Raw genomic sequence first — 18,807 nt, forward strand, 5'->3', positions numbered from 1 at the left:
AGATGGTAGCAGCTCATTCCTTATAGAAAGTAGCAGTAAATAGCATGGAACTAGAGAGGGAGGCAACAGAAGGTTGGAAATGTTGACTGTTGTAGAGCAGGGTTCTGGTTTATAAACACAGGTGCAACGTCCCGAATCTGGAACTCTGAGAACCGGAATTGTCCGAAAACTGGACATTTTGGCGAGGACTGGAGGATCGGTGGGCGGCGAGGTCCGTAATCCGGCAAAACCTGAAATCTGGCACAGATTCGGGCCGCGCGGCAAGGTCAGGAATCCGACAAAACCTGAAATCCGACACGGATTTGGTCCCAAGGATTCCGGATTTCAGACGTGCCACTAATTTTAGCTTCAATAAGTGCTATGGATAAACTTAATTGAAGCCTTCTTATCCCTGAACATTTTTTCCAGAACTATTAATAGCTATTATTAAAGATTATCTCCCTTTGCTCCATGACCCCTAAAAATTATGTATATTGTTTAGATTGTGCAGGAAAGCAACTACTTACTAGATGGAGAAAAACTTTGCAGGCATGGCTAACTTCAAGATATGCCAGTCCATCTCTGAATCTTATTATCTTGAAATTTGTGTTTCTGTATAGAAACCATTGCTGGTTCTTTTAGGCAGTACTTCTTAAAAATACTTAGTTAACAGAACATTCTGAGTCCAATTTTGCACCAGTGAATGCAAAAATATACGTCATTGCTTCTAACAGTAATGAGTCTTCCGTTCCAAAAAGATAATCATTCCCAGAATTGCACAGCCCTTGCTGCTAAGGAGGAGGACTATGCAAAATTATAATTCCTGATAGGTCTCGAACCTTATCATTTGGTATCTACATTGAGTCAGAAATGGTCCATGAGCACCTTAATGGCCCTTTTAGATTTCAAAGAATCGATCATTTGTGAGGACATTTTTCATCTTTTAACTTTTATGAGTTACTTTGAATTGAAAATTGTTGAGGTGGCTTTAGCCTAAATTGTATGTATGTGGTTCAGATAGTTCTGGAAAAGCTTGATGTGATCTGGTCGATGATGTGATCTGGTAGCTTTGGAACAAGAAGTAGGATTTGTGTATGGTGAATATCTATTATTCTTCTTTGCATTTAGAGTTGCAAATTGTGAATTTGTAATGATGTACTTGTCACAGACATGTAATAGTCTCATCTCTCACCGAAAACCTTCCCACTTAGATTACACATTAATATTTTCCTAATTACTGTGACATACTGCAGTTGAGATCTTGTTTAAATTCACATCAAAATGAGCAGTAAGTTTCTTCTGATTTCAAAATATATTTAAGTAGAATATACAGAATGTAAAGATCAACAAAATATATCAATCATATGCAGTAAACATAGTTGAAAAGGTGGGTACATCATTAATGTGCTCTCAATTATTATTAATGGGTATAATCTAATTTCAGATATTCTGTTTGTGCGTTTGAAAAACAAGTGATCAATAATAAGGGTTCATTTTTTGTTAATGGTGCCTTGAATTTGTTCCGAGGAATTATTTTTTCTTGAGTGCACACTACCTGATTAAATAGTCTCTAGAAAAAGGTGGAGCATTTTGTCAACCTGACGACTGATTCTGGATTAATTTGAGCTCTTGCTTATCTCTGATGGCGCAGGCTTGTTTGGAGCTGACAGCAGTGACCTTATCAAAGAGTAATGTAATCAGACCTGGATTATATTCCATTTTTGCCGGTAGGGTACAGTATTTGTATAGAGGCAGTAAGCTTCTCCGCAGAAATGTTGAGATTAAAAAATAGGTTTGTGCTGTAATCGCAAAATGTACCCATCAGGGAATGCTTTCTTACAAGGATAATCTTTCAGGTTGGTGTGAAATGTTCGATTCACTTTTCCTTTGAACTTGCGGAGAATTAAGTTAATAGATTTTTGAAATTTTAAGATTTGTTGCCGTGTTTATACTGAACTCTAGTCTGCTGTAGAGGAAAACCTCAAGCACAAGTTCTGAAGCTCCTCACAGAAGGGATTATTTCAAGCAAAAAATTTAACGGGGGCATATTTTAATTCAGAAGAGTAACATGTGAAATCCATAAAGAGACAAATATGAGAAAACAGTGTTCACAACATAATTTCAGTAAGTATTGCAAAAGGTTGAACTTTGTCACTTTTCCATCAATATTTATAAAGCATCCTGTTCATTTGGTGACATTGACTCCACTGTACAACTTTTCCAATTCGTTACGGAGCTTCAAGACTTTTTTTTAATTAAGTGTTCAGTTTACTTAATTTGTACAGTTTATTGCATTTACATAGATTGTAAAGTAAAGCGTATTAGTCTAAGGGTTAGAAATTGCGTAGCGCCCCGTTTGGGGCAAAAACTTTTGCGAGAGTGCAAAGATATCACCGAGCGCTACCCAATTCTAGCAGATGCAAACTTCCGGTGTAGTGCTCCAGGAGTGAAGTGGAGCGCTAAATCAAGCACTACCACTTCCCTTGGAGCAGTAAACATAGAAACATAGAAACATAGAAAATAGGTGCAGGAGTAGGCCATTCGGCCCTTCGAGCCTACACTGCCATTCAATAAGATCATGGCTGATCATTCCCTCAGTACTCCTTTCCTGCTTTCTCTCCATACCCCATGATCCCCTTAGCCGTAAGGGCCATATCTAATTCCCTCTTGAATATATCTAATGAACTGGCATCAACAACTCTCTGCGGCAGCGAATTCCATAGGTTAACAACTCTGAGTGAAGACGTTTCTCCTCATCTCAGTCTTAAATGGCCTACCCCTTATCCGAAGACTATGTCCCCTGGTTCTGGACTTCCCCAACATCGGGAACATTCTACCTGCATCTAACCTGTCCAGTCCCGTCAGAATCTTATACGTTTCTATGAGATCCCCTCTCATCCTTCTAAACTCCAGGGAATAAAGGCCCAGTTGATCCAGTCTCTCCTCATATGACAACCCAGCCATCCCTGGAATCAGTCTGGTGAACCTTTGCTGCACTCCCTCAATAGCAAGAACGTCCTTCCTCAGATTAGGAGACCAGAAACTGAACACACTATTCCAGGTGAGGCCTCACTAAGGCCCTATACAACTGCAGTAAGACCTCCCTGCTCCTACACTCAAATCCCCTAGCTATGAAGGCCAACATACCATTTGCCGCCTTCACCGCCTGCTGTACCTGCATGCCCACTTTCAGTGACTGATGAACCATGACACCCAGGTCTCGTTGCACCTCCCCTTTTTCTAATCTGCTGCCATTCAGATAATATTCTGCCTTCGTGTTTTTGCCCCCAAAATGGATAACCTCACATTTATCCACATTATACTGCATCTGCCATGCATTTGCCCACTCACCTAACCTGTCCAATTCACCCTGAAGCCTCTTAGCGTCCTCCTCACAGCTCACACTGGCACCCAGTTTAGTGTCATCTGCAAACTTGGAGATATTACACTCAATTCCTTCATCTAAATCGTTAATGTATTTTGTATAGAGCTGGGGTCCCAGCACTGAGCCCTGCGGCACTCCACTAGTCGCTGCCTGCCATTGTGAAAAGGACCTGTTTATCCCGACTCTCTGCTTTCTGTCTGCCAACCAGTTATCTATCCACGTCCGTACATTACCCCCAATACCATGCGCTTTGATTTTGCACACCAATCTCTTGTACGGGACCTTGTCAAAAGCCTTTTGAAAGTCCAAATGCACCACATCCACTGGTTCTCCCTTGTCCACTCTGCTAGTTACATCCTCAAAAAATTCCAGAAGATTCGTCAAGCATGATTTCGCTTTCATAAATCCATGCTGACTTGGTCCGATCCTGTCATTGCTATTTTATCCTTAATGATTGATTCCAACATTTTCCCCACGACTGATATCAGACTAACAGGGCTATAATTACCTGTTTTCTCTCTTCCTCCTTTTTTAAAAAGTGGTGTTACATTAGCTACCCTCCAGTCCATAGGAACTGATCCAGAGTCAATAGACTGTTGGAAAATGATCATCAATGCATCCACTATTTCTAGTGCCACTTCCTTAAGTACTCTGGGATGCAAACTATCAGGCCCCGGGGATTTATCGGCCTTCAATCCCATCAATTTCCCTAACACAATTTCCCGCCTAATAAGAATATCCTTCAGTTCCTCCTTCTCACTAGACCTACTGTCCCCTAATACAATCGGAAGGTTATTTGTGTCTTCCTTCATGAAGAAAGAACCGAAGTATTTGTTCAATTGGTCTGCCATTTCTTTGTTCACCATTATAAATTCACCTGAATCTGACTGCAAGGGACCTACGTTTGTCTTCACTAATCTTTTTCTCTTCACATATTTATAGAAGCTTTTGCAGTCAGTTTTTATGTTCCCTGCACGCTTCCTTTCGTACTCTGTTTTCCCCCTCTTAATTAAATCCTTAGTCTTCCTCTGTTGAATTTCTAAATTTCTCCCAGTCCTCAGGTTTGTTGCTTTTTCTAGCCAAATTATATGCCTCTACCTTGGCTTTAACACTATCCTTAATTTCCCTTGTTAGCCATGGTTGAGCCACTTTCCCTGTTTTATTTTTACTCCAGACAGGGATATACAATTGCTGAAGACCATCCATGTGATCTTTAAATGTTTGCCATTGCTTATCCACCGTCAACCCTTTAAGTATCCTTTTCCAGTCTATTCTAACCAATTCACGTCTCATACCGTCGAAGTTACCGTTCCTTAAGTTCAGAACCCTAGTTTCCGAATTAACTGTGTCACACTCCATCTTAATAAAGAATTCTACCATATTATGGTCACTCTTCCCCAAGGGGCCTCGCACAACAAGATTGCTAATTAGTCCCTTCTCAATTACACATCACCCAGTCTAGGATGGCCAGCTCCCTAGTTGGTTCCTTGACACATTGATCTCGAAAACCATCCCTAATACATTCCCGGAAATCCTCCTCCACCGCATTGCTACCAGTTTGGTTAGACCAATCAATATGTAGATTAAAGTCGTCCATGATAACTGCTGTATCTTTATTGCACACATCCCTTATTTCTTGTTTGATGTTGTCCCCAACCTCACTACCACTGTTTGGTGGACTGTACAAAACTCCCACTAACGTTTTCTGCCCTTTCGTATTCCGCAGCTCCACCCATACCGATTCCGCATCATCCAGGCTAATGTCCCTCCTTACTATTGCATTAATTTCCTCTTCAACCAGCAACGCCACCCCACCTCCTTTTCCTTTCTGTCTGTCCTTCCTAAATGCTGAATACCCCTGGATGTTGAGACCCCAGTCTTGGTCATCCTGGAGCCATGTCTCCGTGATGCCAATTACATCATACCCGTTAACTGCTATCTGCGCAGTTAATTCGTCCACCATATTCCGAATACTCCTCGCATTGAGGCACAGAGCCTTCAGGCTTGTCTTTTTAACACACTTTGCCCCTTTAGAATTTTGCTGTAATGTGGCCCTTTTTGTTTTTTGCCTTGGGTTTCTCTGCCCTCCACTTTTACTATTCTCCTTTCTATCTTGCTTCTGACTCAATTTTATTTCCCTCTGTCTCCCTGCATAGGTTCCCATTCCCCTGCTATATTAGTTTAACTCCTCCCCAACAGCACTAGCAAACACTCCCCCTTGGACATTGGTTCCGGTTCTGCCCAGGTGCAGACCGTCCGGTTTGTACTGGTCCCACCTCCCCCAGAACTGGTTCCAATGCCCCAGGAATTTGAATCCCTCCCTTCTGCACCACTGCTCGAGCCATGTATTCATCTGAGCTATCCTGCGATTCCTACTCTGACTCGCACGTGGCACTGGTAGCAATCCTGAGATTACTACTTTCGAGGTCCTACTTTTTAAATTTAACTCCTAGCTCCCTAAATTCGTCTCGTAGGACCTCCCATTTCTTTACCTATATCGTTGGTACCTATATGCACCACGACAACTGGCTGTTCACCCTCCCTTTTCAGAATGTCCTGCACCCGCTCTGAGACATCCTTGACCCTTGCACCAGGGAAGCAACATACCATCCTGACGTCTCGGTTGCGGCCGCAGAAACACCTATCTATTCCCCTTACAATTGAATCCCCTATCACTATCGCTCTTCCACTCTTTTTCCTGCCCTCCTGTGCAGCAGAGCCAGCCACGGTGCCATGAACTTGGCTGCTGCTGCTCTCTCCTGATGAGTCATCCCGCTCAACAGTACTCAAAGCGGTGTATCTGTTTTGCAGGGGGATGACCTCAGGGGATCCCTGCACTACCATCCTGTTGGTCTTCCATTCCCTATCTGGCTGTGGACCCTTTACTTGTGGTAAGACCAACTCACTAAATGTGCTATTCACATCATTCTCAGCAAGAATCCACCCGCAGCTCCAGTTTCGCAATGCGGTCCATCAGGATCTGCAGGTGGATGCACTTCCCGCACACGTAGTCGTCAGGGACACCGGAAGCGTCCCTGACTTCCCACATAGTACAGGAGTATACCATAACATGTGTCCAAGCTCTCCTGCCATGACTTAACCCTTGGGTTAATCTCATTGGGCAACAACAATGTTAAAATGTTACTTACTGATAAAGAAAAAGAAAAGCTACTTACCAATCACTTACCCCCTTGGCTGTGACGTCACCTTTCGATTTATTTCTACTTATTTGCCTCCCTGCTGCAGCTGCACCGGTAGGCCTCACCAACGAACTCCCGCCTCCACGATCTCCCCGCTCACGGGCCTTTATAGGCCTCTGGCTCCTCGCTCTCCCTCCTCACCAACGAACTCCCGCCTTCACGAACCAGGCAAGAGGGGTGGTAGCTGGGATTGGAGGCTTCTTCATTCCCTTATAGGGAAGGGGCATTGTTGTAGACTCTTCCATAAACTAACTCCCCTGCTCGCCGACAGCAGCCGATCTGCGACGAGCAGTCTCAAGCACTCTAATCAATCGCGGTAGAAGAAAAGTTGTAAAAATAAGATGCATAGAGGGTTCATAAACGATTTTTCACCAACTTTCCTGGCGATCCCTTTAATTACTGCTCCCCAAGCAGCCAGCCGACCTTGCATGCCTCCCGCAGCTGCCGGTGTTGATGCCTGACGAAGCTGCAGGAGGCAGAACCGAAGTTCGCATCCGGAACAGTACCGGGACATTGCGCATTGGATGATCTCACGATCTCCGGGGCGCAGGAAATCGTGACGTTGGGGTTTACCGCTACTACTAACCTGCGAGGCACATTCGCGGGCATCGGTACTCTCACTGGCCCTGTTCGCAGAGCCGGTAGCGCCCCGTTCTCTTTCCCTCCGGAGGCACCAACGGGAGGCACAAAGGAAGCCAATTTCTCCCCCTAAGTGTTCGAATCATTAAATAGCTGAGTGAGGGATCCTGCAAGTATGTGGCCTATATCTTGTAACTGGCTGTAACATTAAAGGAGGGAGTCACAAATGCCCCACTTATAGCCATTTGCAGCACATCTGATCATTCCACATCTGGAGGGATTGATCTTTACCCACAGGTGGTGTTGAATGTTGAAACCAGGGAGCTGCACTGTTGGATCTGTCACTAGATGGGCATTGACTATATTAAAATCTTGTTCTTACCACCTAGTACGCCATCTGGTGGTGACATCTATGCCCTTGAGTGGTGTCCAAATGGTGTACCTTGAGCTGAGATGGTGGCTTGCTGGATGAAACACATCTATAAACTGGTAAATCTGACATGCCTTGCACCTTAAGGAGCAGATTCTCTGAATTTGGGCAGTGGTGGCCTCGTACCGAATGTGCTTAATCTAGTGGTATCTCCACAAATCCAAGTATCACAATAAATAGAAGCGGGGTCCTCCACACCCATTCAGGAGCATAAACTGAGGAAAATAAATCTGAGGGTACGGTATTCCGTAAAGTTCGAACATAGTTTATCCTGTAAGTACCTCATTTGTGCCCTGCAGAGTCCCATTCCACGCTTTTCTCTGATCTAGAGAGTTTGGATTTTAGTTTGATGGCGTGTTTCTTTGGTTATATAGCTGTTGCGTACTTTACAGACCGTGTATGTCAAAATAAGTGTTGACTGGTTCATAAACATAGCTTTATGCATTATGGGATTGGTGATAGTCACGTGACACTCACTTTGCTTTGGAGTATCCCAGAAAGCAAACTTTTGGAGCCATTTGCTCAATGATGCTCTCGTTCCCTTGCCCCCCCCCCCCAAAAAAAATGATTAAAGGCAGGTGCTTTTATACTGTATGAATTTATTATTTTTTTTGCTATGTATTTCCCCTTACCTCTACCCCCACAAAACCTCACCAAAAGCTGTTCTGCTGCTTAGTTCCACAAAATGCGGAGGAGGCCTCCTACAGTGAGAACATTCTGCTTCTGATTGTTATCTTGTTGCTCAGCAGCATCTGCAGGGACTGTCATGACTGCTGACCACTTTAATATTGATGCTAACACTGCAAGTTGTAAACCTTTTTATCTTTTGAAAATGGTTTTATGTTCACTCACAGCTTGTGTCATGAATCAGAAGTATTGAGCAGCAGATGTTCCTGCTTTAATACAAAGTCTGCACTATTTTTTTATTGATTTTTGTCTTCGTTGCTGGCCTAGGTTGTGTACGAAGAGCTCACTGACTTCTTTGTCACAAAAGTTGAGACCAACCATTCAGCTGCTTCTGCTGTACGACCTCAATTTTAAAATTCTTATCCTTGTTTTCCAATCCCTCCCTGGCCTCGCCCCTACCTATATCTGTAACCTCCTCCAGCCCCACAAGCCTTTAAGATCTTTGCTCCTCCAATTCTGGACTCTTAGCATCTCCAATTTTAATCCTCCATGATTGGCGGCCATGCCTTTAGCCGCCTAGGCCCTAAGTTCTGGAATTCCCAGCCTAAACCTCTCCACCTCCCTCTCCTCCTTTAAGGTACTCCTTAAAAGCTTACCTCTTTGACCATGTTTTTGGTAATTTGTCCTAATATCATCTTCGGTGTGTTAATATCTCCTTAGGTGGCTCCATGTCAAATTTTAATAACGCTCTCGTGAAGTGCCTTGGCACGTTGTACTACATTAAAGGCGCTATATAAATACAAGTTGTTTGCATTCTTGTAAAAGTTGGGATTGATTATATCTTTGTGGCAAATTTCCACATCTTTTTTAACAGGTGTATGTTTGTCTTTTAATTTGGGAGTAAAGAATTATATAGTATCAATGCATCCTTTTATTAAAACCATTGTTGAGCTATTAATATTAGTATTGGGCACTAATAATTTCAAGAGAACTAATGAAGTACTAACCACAGTGGAACCTCCATCCATCATAACGGAGGCTTAACTCTTTTTCCCCAGCCCATCATCATCATAGGCAGTCCCTCGGAATCGAAGAAGACTTGCTTCCACTCAAAGTGAGTTCTCAGGTGGCTGTACAGTCCAATGCGGAAATTACAGTCTCTGTCACAGTGCGGAGACAGTGGTTGAAGGAAAAGGTGGGTGGGGAGCCTGGTTTGCCGCACGCTCCTTCCGCTGTCTGCGCTTGATTTCTGCATGTTTTCCGCAGCGAGACTCAGGGTGCTCAGTACCGTCCCGGATGCTCTTCCTCCATTTTGGGCGGTCTTGGGCCAGGAATTCCCAGGTGCCGGTGGGGATGTTGTACCTAGTCAAGGAGGCTTTGGGGGTGTCCTTGAAACGTTTCATCTGCCCATCTGGGGCTCGCTTGCCCTGCAGGAGTTCTGAGTAGAGCGCTTGCTTAGGGAGTCTCGTGTCGGACATGCGGACGATGTGGCCCGCCCAACGGAACTGGTCGAACGTGGTCTGTGCTTCGATGCTGGGAATGTTGGCCTGAGCGAGAACACTGACGTTGGTACATCTATCCTCCCAGTGGATTTGCAGGATCTTCCAGAGGCAGTGTTGGTGTTACTTCTCTAGCACTTTGAGATGTCTGCTCTATATGGTCCACGTCTCTGAGCCATACAGAAGGGCGGATATCACTACTGCCCTGTAGACCATAAGCTTGGTGCCAGATTTGTGGTCCTAGTTTTCAAACACACTCTTCCTCAGGCGACTGAAGGCTGCGATAGCACACCGGAGGCTGTGTTGGACCTCGTCATCGATGTCTGTCCTTGCTGATAGTAGGCTCCTGAGATATGGAAAATGGTCCACGTTGTCCAAGGCCGCACTGTGGATTTTGATGACTGGGGGGCAGTGCTGTGTGGTGGGGTCAGATTGGTAGAGAACCTTTGTCCTACAGATGTTTCGCGCAAGGCCCATGCTTTCGTGCGCCTCGATGCAGGTGTTGACGATGGCTTGGAGTTCGGCCTCTGAGTGTGCGCAGACACAAGCATCGTCCGTGCACAGTAGTTCGATGACAGGATGAGACGACCTTGGGATCTAGCCTGGAGGCAGCGAAGGTTTAACAGATTCCCCTTGGTTCTATAGCTTAGTTCCACTCCAGCGGGGAGCTTAAGTGATATGGAGCATTGCAGCAAGGAAGATCGAGAAAAGCGTTAGTGCGATGACGCAGCCCTGCTTGACCCCAGTCTGGACGTGGATTGGGTCTGCGGTGGATCTTTTGGTCAGGATCATGGCTTGCATGTCATTGTGAACCAGGCGGAGGATGGTGACACACTTTTGGAGGCAGCCAAAGCGGAGGAGGATGCTCCATAGTCCCTCACGGTTAACAGTGTCAAAGAAGGCCATGTACAAGGATTGATGCTGTTCTCTGCATTTCTCTTGTAGTTAACGCGCGGTGAAGATCATGTCTGATGTACCCCTTAGTGGACGGAATCAACATTACGACTCTGGGAGGAGCTGTTCAGCCACAGGGAGAAGACGATTGAGGAGGATTCTTGCAATGACTTTCCCAGTGGCCGACAGCAGGGAGATTCCTCTGCAGTTACCGCAGTCGGACTTGTCCCCTTTTTTGAAGATGGTCACAATTAAGGCATCTCTGAGATCTCCCAACCCACTAGATTGAAGGATGCAGGTTGCATAAACTTGGTTTGTATTCCCTTGAATTTAGATGGTTGAGGGGTGATCTAATTGAGGTGAAAATCCAAATACATTACATCCACTGGTTCTCCTTTATCTACTCTATCAGTTACATCCTCAAAAAGCTCCAGTAGGTTTGTCAAACATTATTTTCTTTTCATAAATCCATGTTGATTTTGTCGAATCTTGTTGATAATATCTAAGTGTCCCATTATCACATCCTTTATAATAGACTCTAGCATTTTCCCAGTTAGCTTAACATCAGTTGACGACACAAAACTAGGTGGGATTGTGAGTTGCGCAGAGGATGCAAAGGCACTCCAAGGCGATTTAGATAGGTTTAGTGTGTGGGCAAACGCATGGCAGATGCAGTATAACGTGGATAAATGAAGTTATCCACTTTGGTAGGAAAAAGACAAAGTATTATTTAAATGGTGATAGCTTGGGAAATGTCGATGTATGGTGTGAACACAGTTTTTCACTGAGGATGGTGAACCTGTGGAATTCTCTACCACAGAAGGAGATAGATAGATTTTGAGATACAAAAGGCATCAAGGGCTATGGGGAGAAAGCGGGAACATGGTGTTGAGATAGAGGATCAGCCATGATCATATTGAATGGCGGTGCGGACTTGAAGGGCCGAATGGCCTACTACTGCTATTTTCTATGTTTCTAAAAACAGAAAATGCTGGAAATCTCAGCAGGTCAGGCAGCATCTGTGGAGTGGAAGCAAGAGTTAACGTTTCAGGTCATCGACTGAAAACGTTAACTCTTGCTTCCTCTCCACAGATGCTGCCTGACCTGTTGTTCCAGATTCCAGCATCTGCAGTATTTTGCTTTTGATCTAATTGAGGTGTTTTAAAATTATAAAATGGAATCAATAGGGTCGTTACAGAGATGCTATTTCCCCTGGTGGGGGCATCCAGAATAGTTAGAGCCAGACTATTCAGGAGTGGAATCAGGAAGCATGTTTTCTCTCTCAGGATAACGGAAATCTGAAATTCCCTCCCCAAAAGGCTGTGCATGCTTTGCCATTTAACATTTTCAAGACATGAGATCAAGATTTTTATTTGCTTAAGGGTTTCAAGGGATATGGGTCAAAGGCAGGTAAATGGAGTTGAGGTAAAGATCAGTCTTGATGTAATTGAATGGCAGAACAGGCTTGAGATGCTGAATGGCTTATGTTCTGAGACAATGAAAATTGCTGGATAATTGAAAATCTCCAATTCGTTGTTTTACATGTATGAAATGATACCAGCTTTTTATTTCCATGTTTTTTTAACTGAATTCCAATTCTGCAACTGCCATGGTGAGATTTGCACTTTTGTCCCTTGACAATAACATCTGAAACATACATAGAAACATACATAGAAAATAGGTGTAGGAGTAAGCCATTCGGCCCTTCGAGCCTGCACCGCCATTCAATGAGTTCACGGCTGAACATGCAACTTCAGTACCCCATTCCTGCTTTCTCGCCATACCCCTTGATCCCCTTAGTAGTAAGGGCTACATCTAACTCCTTTTTGAATATATTTAGTGAATTGGCCTCAACAACTTTCTGTGGTAGAGAATTCCACAGGTTCACCAATCTCTGGGTGAAGAAGTTTCTCCTCATCTCGGTCCTAAATGGCTTACCCCTTATCCTTAGACTGTGACCCCTGGTTCTGGACTTCCCCAACATTGAGAACATTCTTCCTACATCTAACCTGTCTAAACCAGTCAGAATTTTAAATGTTTCTATGAGATCCCCTCTCATTCTTCTGAACTCCAGTGAATACAAGCCCAGTTGATCCAGTCTTTCTTGATATGTCAGTCCCGCCATCCCAGGAATCAGTCTGGTGAACCTTCGCTGCACTCCCTCAATAGCAAGAAATGTCCTTCCTCAAGTTAGGAGACCAAAACTGTACACAATACTCCAGGTGTGGCCTCACCAAGGCCCTGTACAACTGTAGTAACACCTCCCTGCCCCTGTACTCAAATCCCCTCGCTATGAAGGCCAACATGCCATTTGCTTTCTTAACCGTCTGCTGTACCTGCATGCCAACCTTCAATAACTGAAGTACCATGACACCCAGGTCTCATTGCACCTCCCCTTTTCCGAATCTGTCACCATTCAAATAATAGTCTGTCTCTCTGTTTTTACCACCAAAGTGGATAACCTCACATTTATCCACATTATACTTCATCTGCCATGCATTTGCCCACTCACCTAACCTATCCAAGTCACTCTGCAGCCTCATAGCATCCTCCTCGCAGCTCACACTGCCACCCAACTTAGTGTCATCCGCAAATTTGGAGATACTACATTTAATCCCCTCGTCTAAATCATTAATGTACAATGTAAACTGCTGGGGCCCCAGCACAGAACCTTGCGGTGCCCCACTAGTCACTGCCTTCCATTCTGAAAAGTATCCATTTACTCCTACTCTTTGCTTCCTGTCTGCAAACCAGTTCTCAATCCACGTCAGCACACTACCCCCAATCCCATCTGCTTTAACTTTGCCCATTAATCTCTTGTGTGGGACCTTGTCGAAAGCCTTCTGAAAGTCCATGGGGTCTAAAGACATGGGGTCAGATTCCACATGTACTCGGCTCAGCTCTATCCCTCCACCACTTCTCTTAACACTTCCATTGCCTCTGTGTTATCCAATCTGCTTGTCCGACATCCAGTCCTGGATGAACTGGATTATTCTCTAGGTAAACATTGGGTAGATTGAAGGCATGACCTTTGGTCCATGCCACTAACTTCATACACTCACCACCAAGTTCATCCGCCTAACTGTTCACAATCTCAATGTATTATTTGACCTCAAGCTGAACTTTTCGCTCCATTTCCTCCCCGTTACTAAGACTGCCTGCTTCCACCTCTAACATCGCCTGCTTTCGCCCCTGCCTCAGCCCATCAGCTGCTGACACTCTCCATGCCTTTGTCACCGCCAGACTTGACTAAAGCTGTCCTGTCCAGCCTCCTATCCTCCATAAACTTCAGCTCACCTAAAATTTTCCTGCCTGTATCTTATCCTGCATCAAGTCACGCTCACCCATCTCCCTTATGCTCGCTGACCTACTGCTGTACTCATCCCCACAACACCTCAAATTTAAAATTCTTATCGTTGTGTTTAAATGCCTTCATGTCCGTACCCCTACCTATTTCTCTAACATCCAGCCCTACAACCTTTCGAGAACTTGGTGTTCCTCCAACTCTGGGCTCTTGTGCATCCTCCACTCTTTGCCCCACCATTGGTTGTCATTCCTTCAGCCGGCTTGGCCTACGCAGTGGAATTCCCTTCCTAAACCTCTCCGCCGCTCCACTTCTCTCGCTTCCTTTAAGATGCTTTTCTTAAAACCCATCTTTTTTGACCAGCTTCTGGTCTCCCCTCCTAATATCACGTTTCTTTGGTTCGGCATCAATTTTTGTCACTTTACTCTCCTGTGATTTATCTTGGGTATGTTTCTACATTAAAAGTGCTATCTAATCAGTGTGCCATCATACTCTCCCCTCTTCTGTGGATGTCTGTCTTTGTCCTGTACGTAGGGTTATCGTCTCGGCGTTGGCATTTCATGAGGTCTTTTCCCGTTTCGACACACATTGCCTTCTTGGGTTACTAATCTTCAACTATGTGACACAGATGTCAGTCTCTTTCATATCATGCTGTTACTGGCGCTGGCCCTTTCTCAATACTTGCATTCAACTATGGTTAAAGAGTTTGCTTTGAGTATGTGTAAAATATTTCTCATTGGGGTATTGAGGCTTCAAAATTAATTTTGCTTGGATATGTTTTGTGGCAAATTAGTTTTGGGGGAATCGCCCTTATGGTTTGCAGTAGGTGGAAGAAAAAGAAGCAAATAAATTCTTTGAGGAGGTAACAAGGAGGGTCGATGAGGGTAGTGCGTTTGATGTCGTGTATATGGATTTTAGCAAGACTTTTGAAATGGTACCACATGGCAGACTGGTCACGAAAGTAAAAGCCCATGGGATCCAAGGCAAAGTGGCAAGTTGAAACCAAAATTGGCTCAGGCAGGAAGCAAAGGGTAATGGTTGATGGGTGTTTTTATGACTGGAAGGCTGTTTCCAATATGGTCCCGCAGGGCTCAGTACTAGGTCCCTTGCTTTTTGTCATAAATATCAATGATTTAGACTTGAATGTAGGGGTATGATTAAGAAGTTTGCAGATGATACTAAAATCGGCTGTGTGGTTGGTGATGAAGAAGAAAGCTGTAGACTGCAAGTAATGCATTTGGGGAGGGCTAATAAGGCAAGGGATTGCACATTAAATGCGCATTGAGAAATTTAGAGGAACAAAGGGACCTTGGAGTGCATGTCCACAGATCCCTGAATGTAGCAGGCCAGATAGATAAGGTGGTTAAGAAGCATACGGAATACTTGCCTTTATTAACCGAGGCATAGAATACAAGAGCAGGGAGGTCATGCTTGAACTGTACAAAACACTAGTTAGGCCACAGCTTAGAGTACTGCGTGCAGTTCTGGTCACCATATTACAGGAAAGATGTGCTTGCACTGGAGAGGGTACAGAGGAGATTTATGAGGATGTTGCCTGGACTGGAGAATTTTAGCTATGAGGAAAGATTGGGTAGGCTGGGTTTGTTTTCTTTGGAACATAGGAGGCTGAGGGGAGACCTTAAGGTGTATAAAATTATGATGGGCCTAGATAGAGTGGATAGGATGGATCAACAACCAGGGGGCATAGATTTAAAGTAATTGATCGGTGGTTTAGAGGGGATTTGAGAGGACATTTTTTCACCCAGAGGGTGGTGGTGGTCTGGAACTCACTGCCTGAAAGGATGGTAGAGGCAGAAACCTTCACCACATTTTAAAAAAATACTTCAATGAGCACTTGAAGTGCCGTAACCAACAAGGCTACGGACCAAAAGCTGAAAAGTGAGATTAGGATAGATAGCTCTTTGTCAGCCGGCACGGACACGATGGGTCAAAATGGCCTCCTTCCGTGCTGTAAATTTCTATGATTCTATGAAATATGAAATGACATTTACAGCTTATTTTTGCATCAGTTAAACATTTGCTCAGAGTGACCATTCTGATTTTTTTTAGATATTTAACCTAACGGGTGTACAGGTATTGTCAGAGATCCTCCCTGTCGACAGTTCTTATCCCTGTCTGGAGATTGAGAGTGGTAGTGAGAGGGGAAAAAAGAAAGACTTCCATTTATATAGCGCATTTCACAACCTCAGGATGTCCTAAAGCACTTTACAGCCAATGAAGTACTTTTGGAGTGTAGTCACTGTTGTAAAGTAGGAAATGCGGCAGCCAATTGCATACAGCAAGCTCCCACACACTGCAATGTGATAATGACCAGATAATCTGTTTTTGTAATGTTGATGTAGGGATAAATATTGATCAGGACATCGGGGATAACTCCCCTGCTCTTTTTTGAAATAGTACCACAGGATCTTTTACATCCACCTGAGAGAGCAGATGGGGCCTCAGTTTTAACAGCACATCTGACAGAGCAGCACTCCCTCAGAACTGCACTGGAGTGTCAGCCTAGAATTATGTCCTCAAGTCTCTGGAGTGGGACTTGAACCCACAACCTTCTGACTCAAAGGCGAAAGTGCTACCCACTGAATGCAGGGGAGAGGAAATAAAATGAGAGAAACTTGGAAAAAAGAAATGATATTAGATAACCTCCAACTATTTTCACGGTTTGAATGCGTTTTGCTTGTCATTTTAAGTATTTTAAAGTAAATGCAATATATTGGAGAGAAAAAAGTAGTTAACAAGCTTATTGTTAATACAAAAGGCCCTTGGCGTCAGTAACAGTAACACTGATGCAATATTTTGGCTCCTGCACACAAGTCAAGATATGTAAACCATACTGATAGTAACACCTTACTCTTATCTCATTTTGCATGATCACCAGCAACCACATTTGAGTAATTCACTACTTCAGTGTTTAAAAAAATTATTTTTGAAGTTCAAATTTTTAAATATTTTCAATGCCTTCCTTTCTTTTCAGTTTAAAGTACCCGCAGCAAGCAGTGCTATCATAACAAATGGTAAGAAAATAATTCAGCATTTTATTACAGTACCCTTAAAGATGGCTGTTAATTTGCCACTTTGCTCTTCTTTAGATTCGTTTTTTTTATAGCCAGACACTGGCTGTTCCTAAACCCAGAATAATTACAATTCAATGAATGTTTAACATTTAAATGGGATTGTGCAGCATTTTAAAATTCAGGTAGCAAACTAACATTATTTTGGTTACTGTAGTATTTCATTAGGTGCTCAATATGCATTATAGTAGTGTGAGTGCCCTGAGGAAGATGGCTTTAATGCATGAGAATTTTTTTTACATAGACATGATTTTTTTTTGCAAATTGATAGTGTGTGACATTCCTTTGAAATGCACTGAATGTTAATATAGACATTAAAGCTATTCATACCTTTGTTATCTCTAGACTTGACTACTCCAACTCACTCCTGGCCGGCCTTCCACATTCCACACTACGTTAACTTGAAGTCATCCAAAACTCAGCAGCCCATGACCTAACTAGCATCAAATCACAATTACCCACCTACATTGGCTCCCAGTTAAACAATTTTCCGATTTCAAAGTTCTCTTCCTTGTTTACAAATCACTCCACTGACTTGCCCCTTCCTATCTCTAATCTTTTTCAGCCTCACAATCTCACAAGATGTCTGCGCTCCTCAAATTCTAGCCTCTTGAACATTCCTCATTATAACTGCTCAACCACCGGTGGACGTACCTTCAGCTGCCTGGGCCCTAAGCTCTGGAACTCCCTCCCTAAACCTCTATGCCTCTCTCCCTCTCTTTCCTCCTTTAAGACACTCGTTAAAACCTACCTTTTTAAACAAGCCTTTGATCATCTGCCTTAATTTCTTCTGTGGCTCGGTGTCAAATTTATCTGTTTGTCTGTAACACTGTTATGAAGTGCCTTGGGTCATTTTACTACATTTAATGCGCTATATAAATAAAAGTTATTATTAAATGTAGTACAGGCAACTCTCGATTATCCAGGTCCCTCGGGAATTGGGCTATTCTCCATTAGAGCGGGTTGACATAAAATTAAAACTTCAATGAATAAATACTGTGCAATAAGCTACAAACAATAACAAGGCAGTTAAGTATGGACATTACCAGCATGCATGCAGGTGGCCTCGAGGAGAAGATTGTCTAGCTCCGGGGTTCCCGGGCCAAATGGACTCCGAACACACCGGCCCAATTCCTTCCCAGGCCGAAAGGACTCCGAAGTCAGTGACGGCCGCGAGAGACAGCGGCTGCAGCAGCGCACACGCATGGAATTTTAAATGCCGTTACAACGGTTTTCCGTTGCATCCGTGTGTGGATAATCGAGAGTTGCCTGTAATAGTTTTATCAAAGACAGGTATGCTAATTTTACAGATGTTGTAGCATTTCAATATGTTCACTCAAACTAATCACTTTCTGTGTAATTCAGTTACATTACCATGTACTGTTGTTTCAGAAGGCAGGTTGCAAATGTTCTCTCTTTGTTGTCTTACTTTTGGAGTTACGGTAGTTAAACGTGAATTTGTTTCATTGCAGATGGGATAGGAATCAACCCTGCTCAAACTGCAGGTGAGTAGAATTATTTAAATTGATAATCCTTTGGGGCATTATTGATTCCACCTGTTTTATAACTGAATTCATGTTACGATTTCTTACGTAGTTTCCAAAACACTATGGGCTCAATTTTCCCCAGTATTTCCGCCGTTTTTTTGAGCAGGCTGCTTTTTCTGGCCTAATGTAAAAATCCCCAGTCAATTTGCACCAGTGTAACTCAGTTAGTTATGAATTTTTTAAGCCGTTTTTTTTTTTGGCCAAAGGGGGCGTAACCAGCCACCTATGGCACTTCTGGCCATTTAGGGAAGTTTGGCCAGCTCAGAGTTAC

General features: G+C 43.6%; 1 protein-coding gene across 1 annotated transcript in view; it reads left to right on the forward strand.

The window, feature by feature from the left end:
- The window catches only part of ufm1 (ubiquitin-fold modifier 1), a 47,436-nt gene that overhangs the window by 19,526 nt on the left and 9,103 nt on the right, over window positions 1–18,807 (forward strand). Inside the window, exons 4-5 of the mRNA XM_070892377.1 lie at window positions 16,893–16,932; window positions 18,462–18,494. Coding sequence (XP_070748478.1) covers window positions 16,893–16,932; window positions 18,462–18,494 — 73 coding nt within the window. The remainder of the gene's footprint in view (window positions 1–16,892; window positions 16,933–18,461; window positions 18,495–18,807) is intronic.

The sequence above is a fragment of the Pristiophorus japonicus genome, chromosome 10 (genome assembly GCF_044704955.1).
Source record: "Pristiophorus japonicus isolate sPriJap1 chromosome 10, sPriJap1.hap1, whole genome shotgun sequence".
In the NCBI taxonomy this organism is placed as follows: Eukaryota; Metazoa; Chordata; class Chondrichthyes; family Pristiophoridae; genus Pristiophorus; species Pristiophorus japonicus.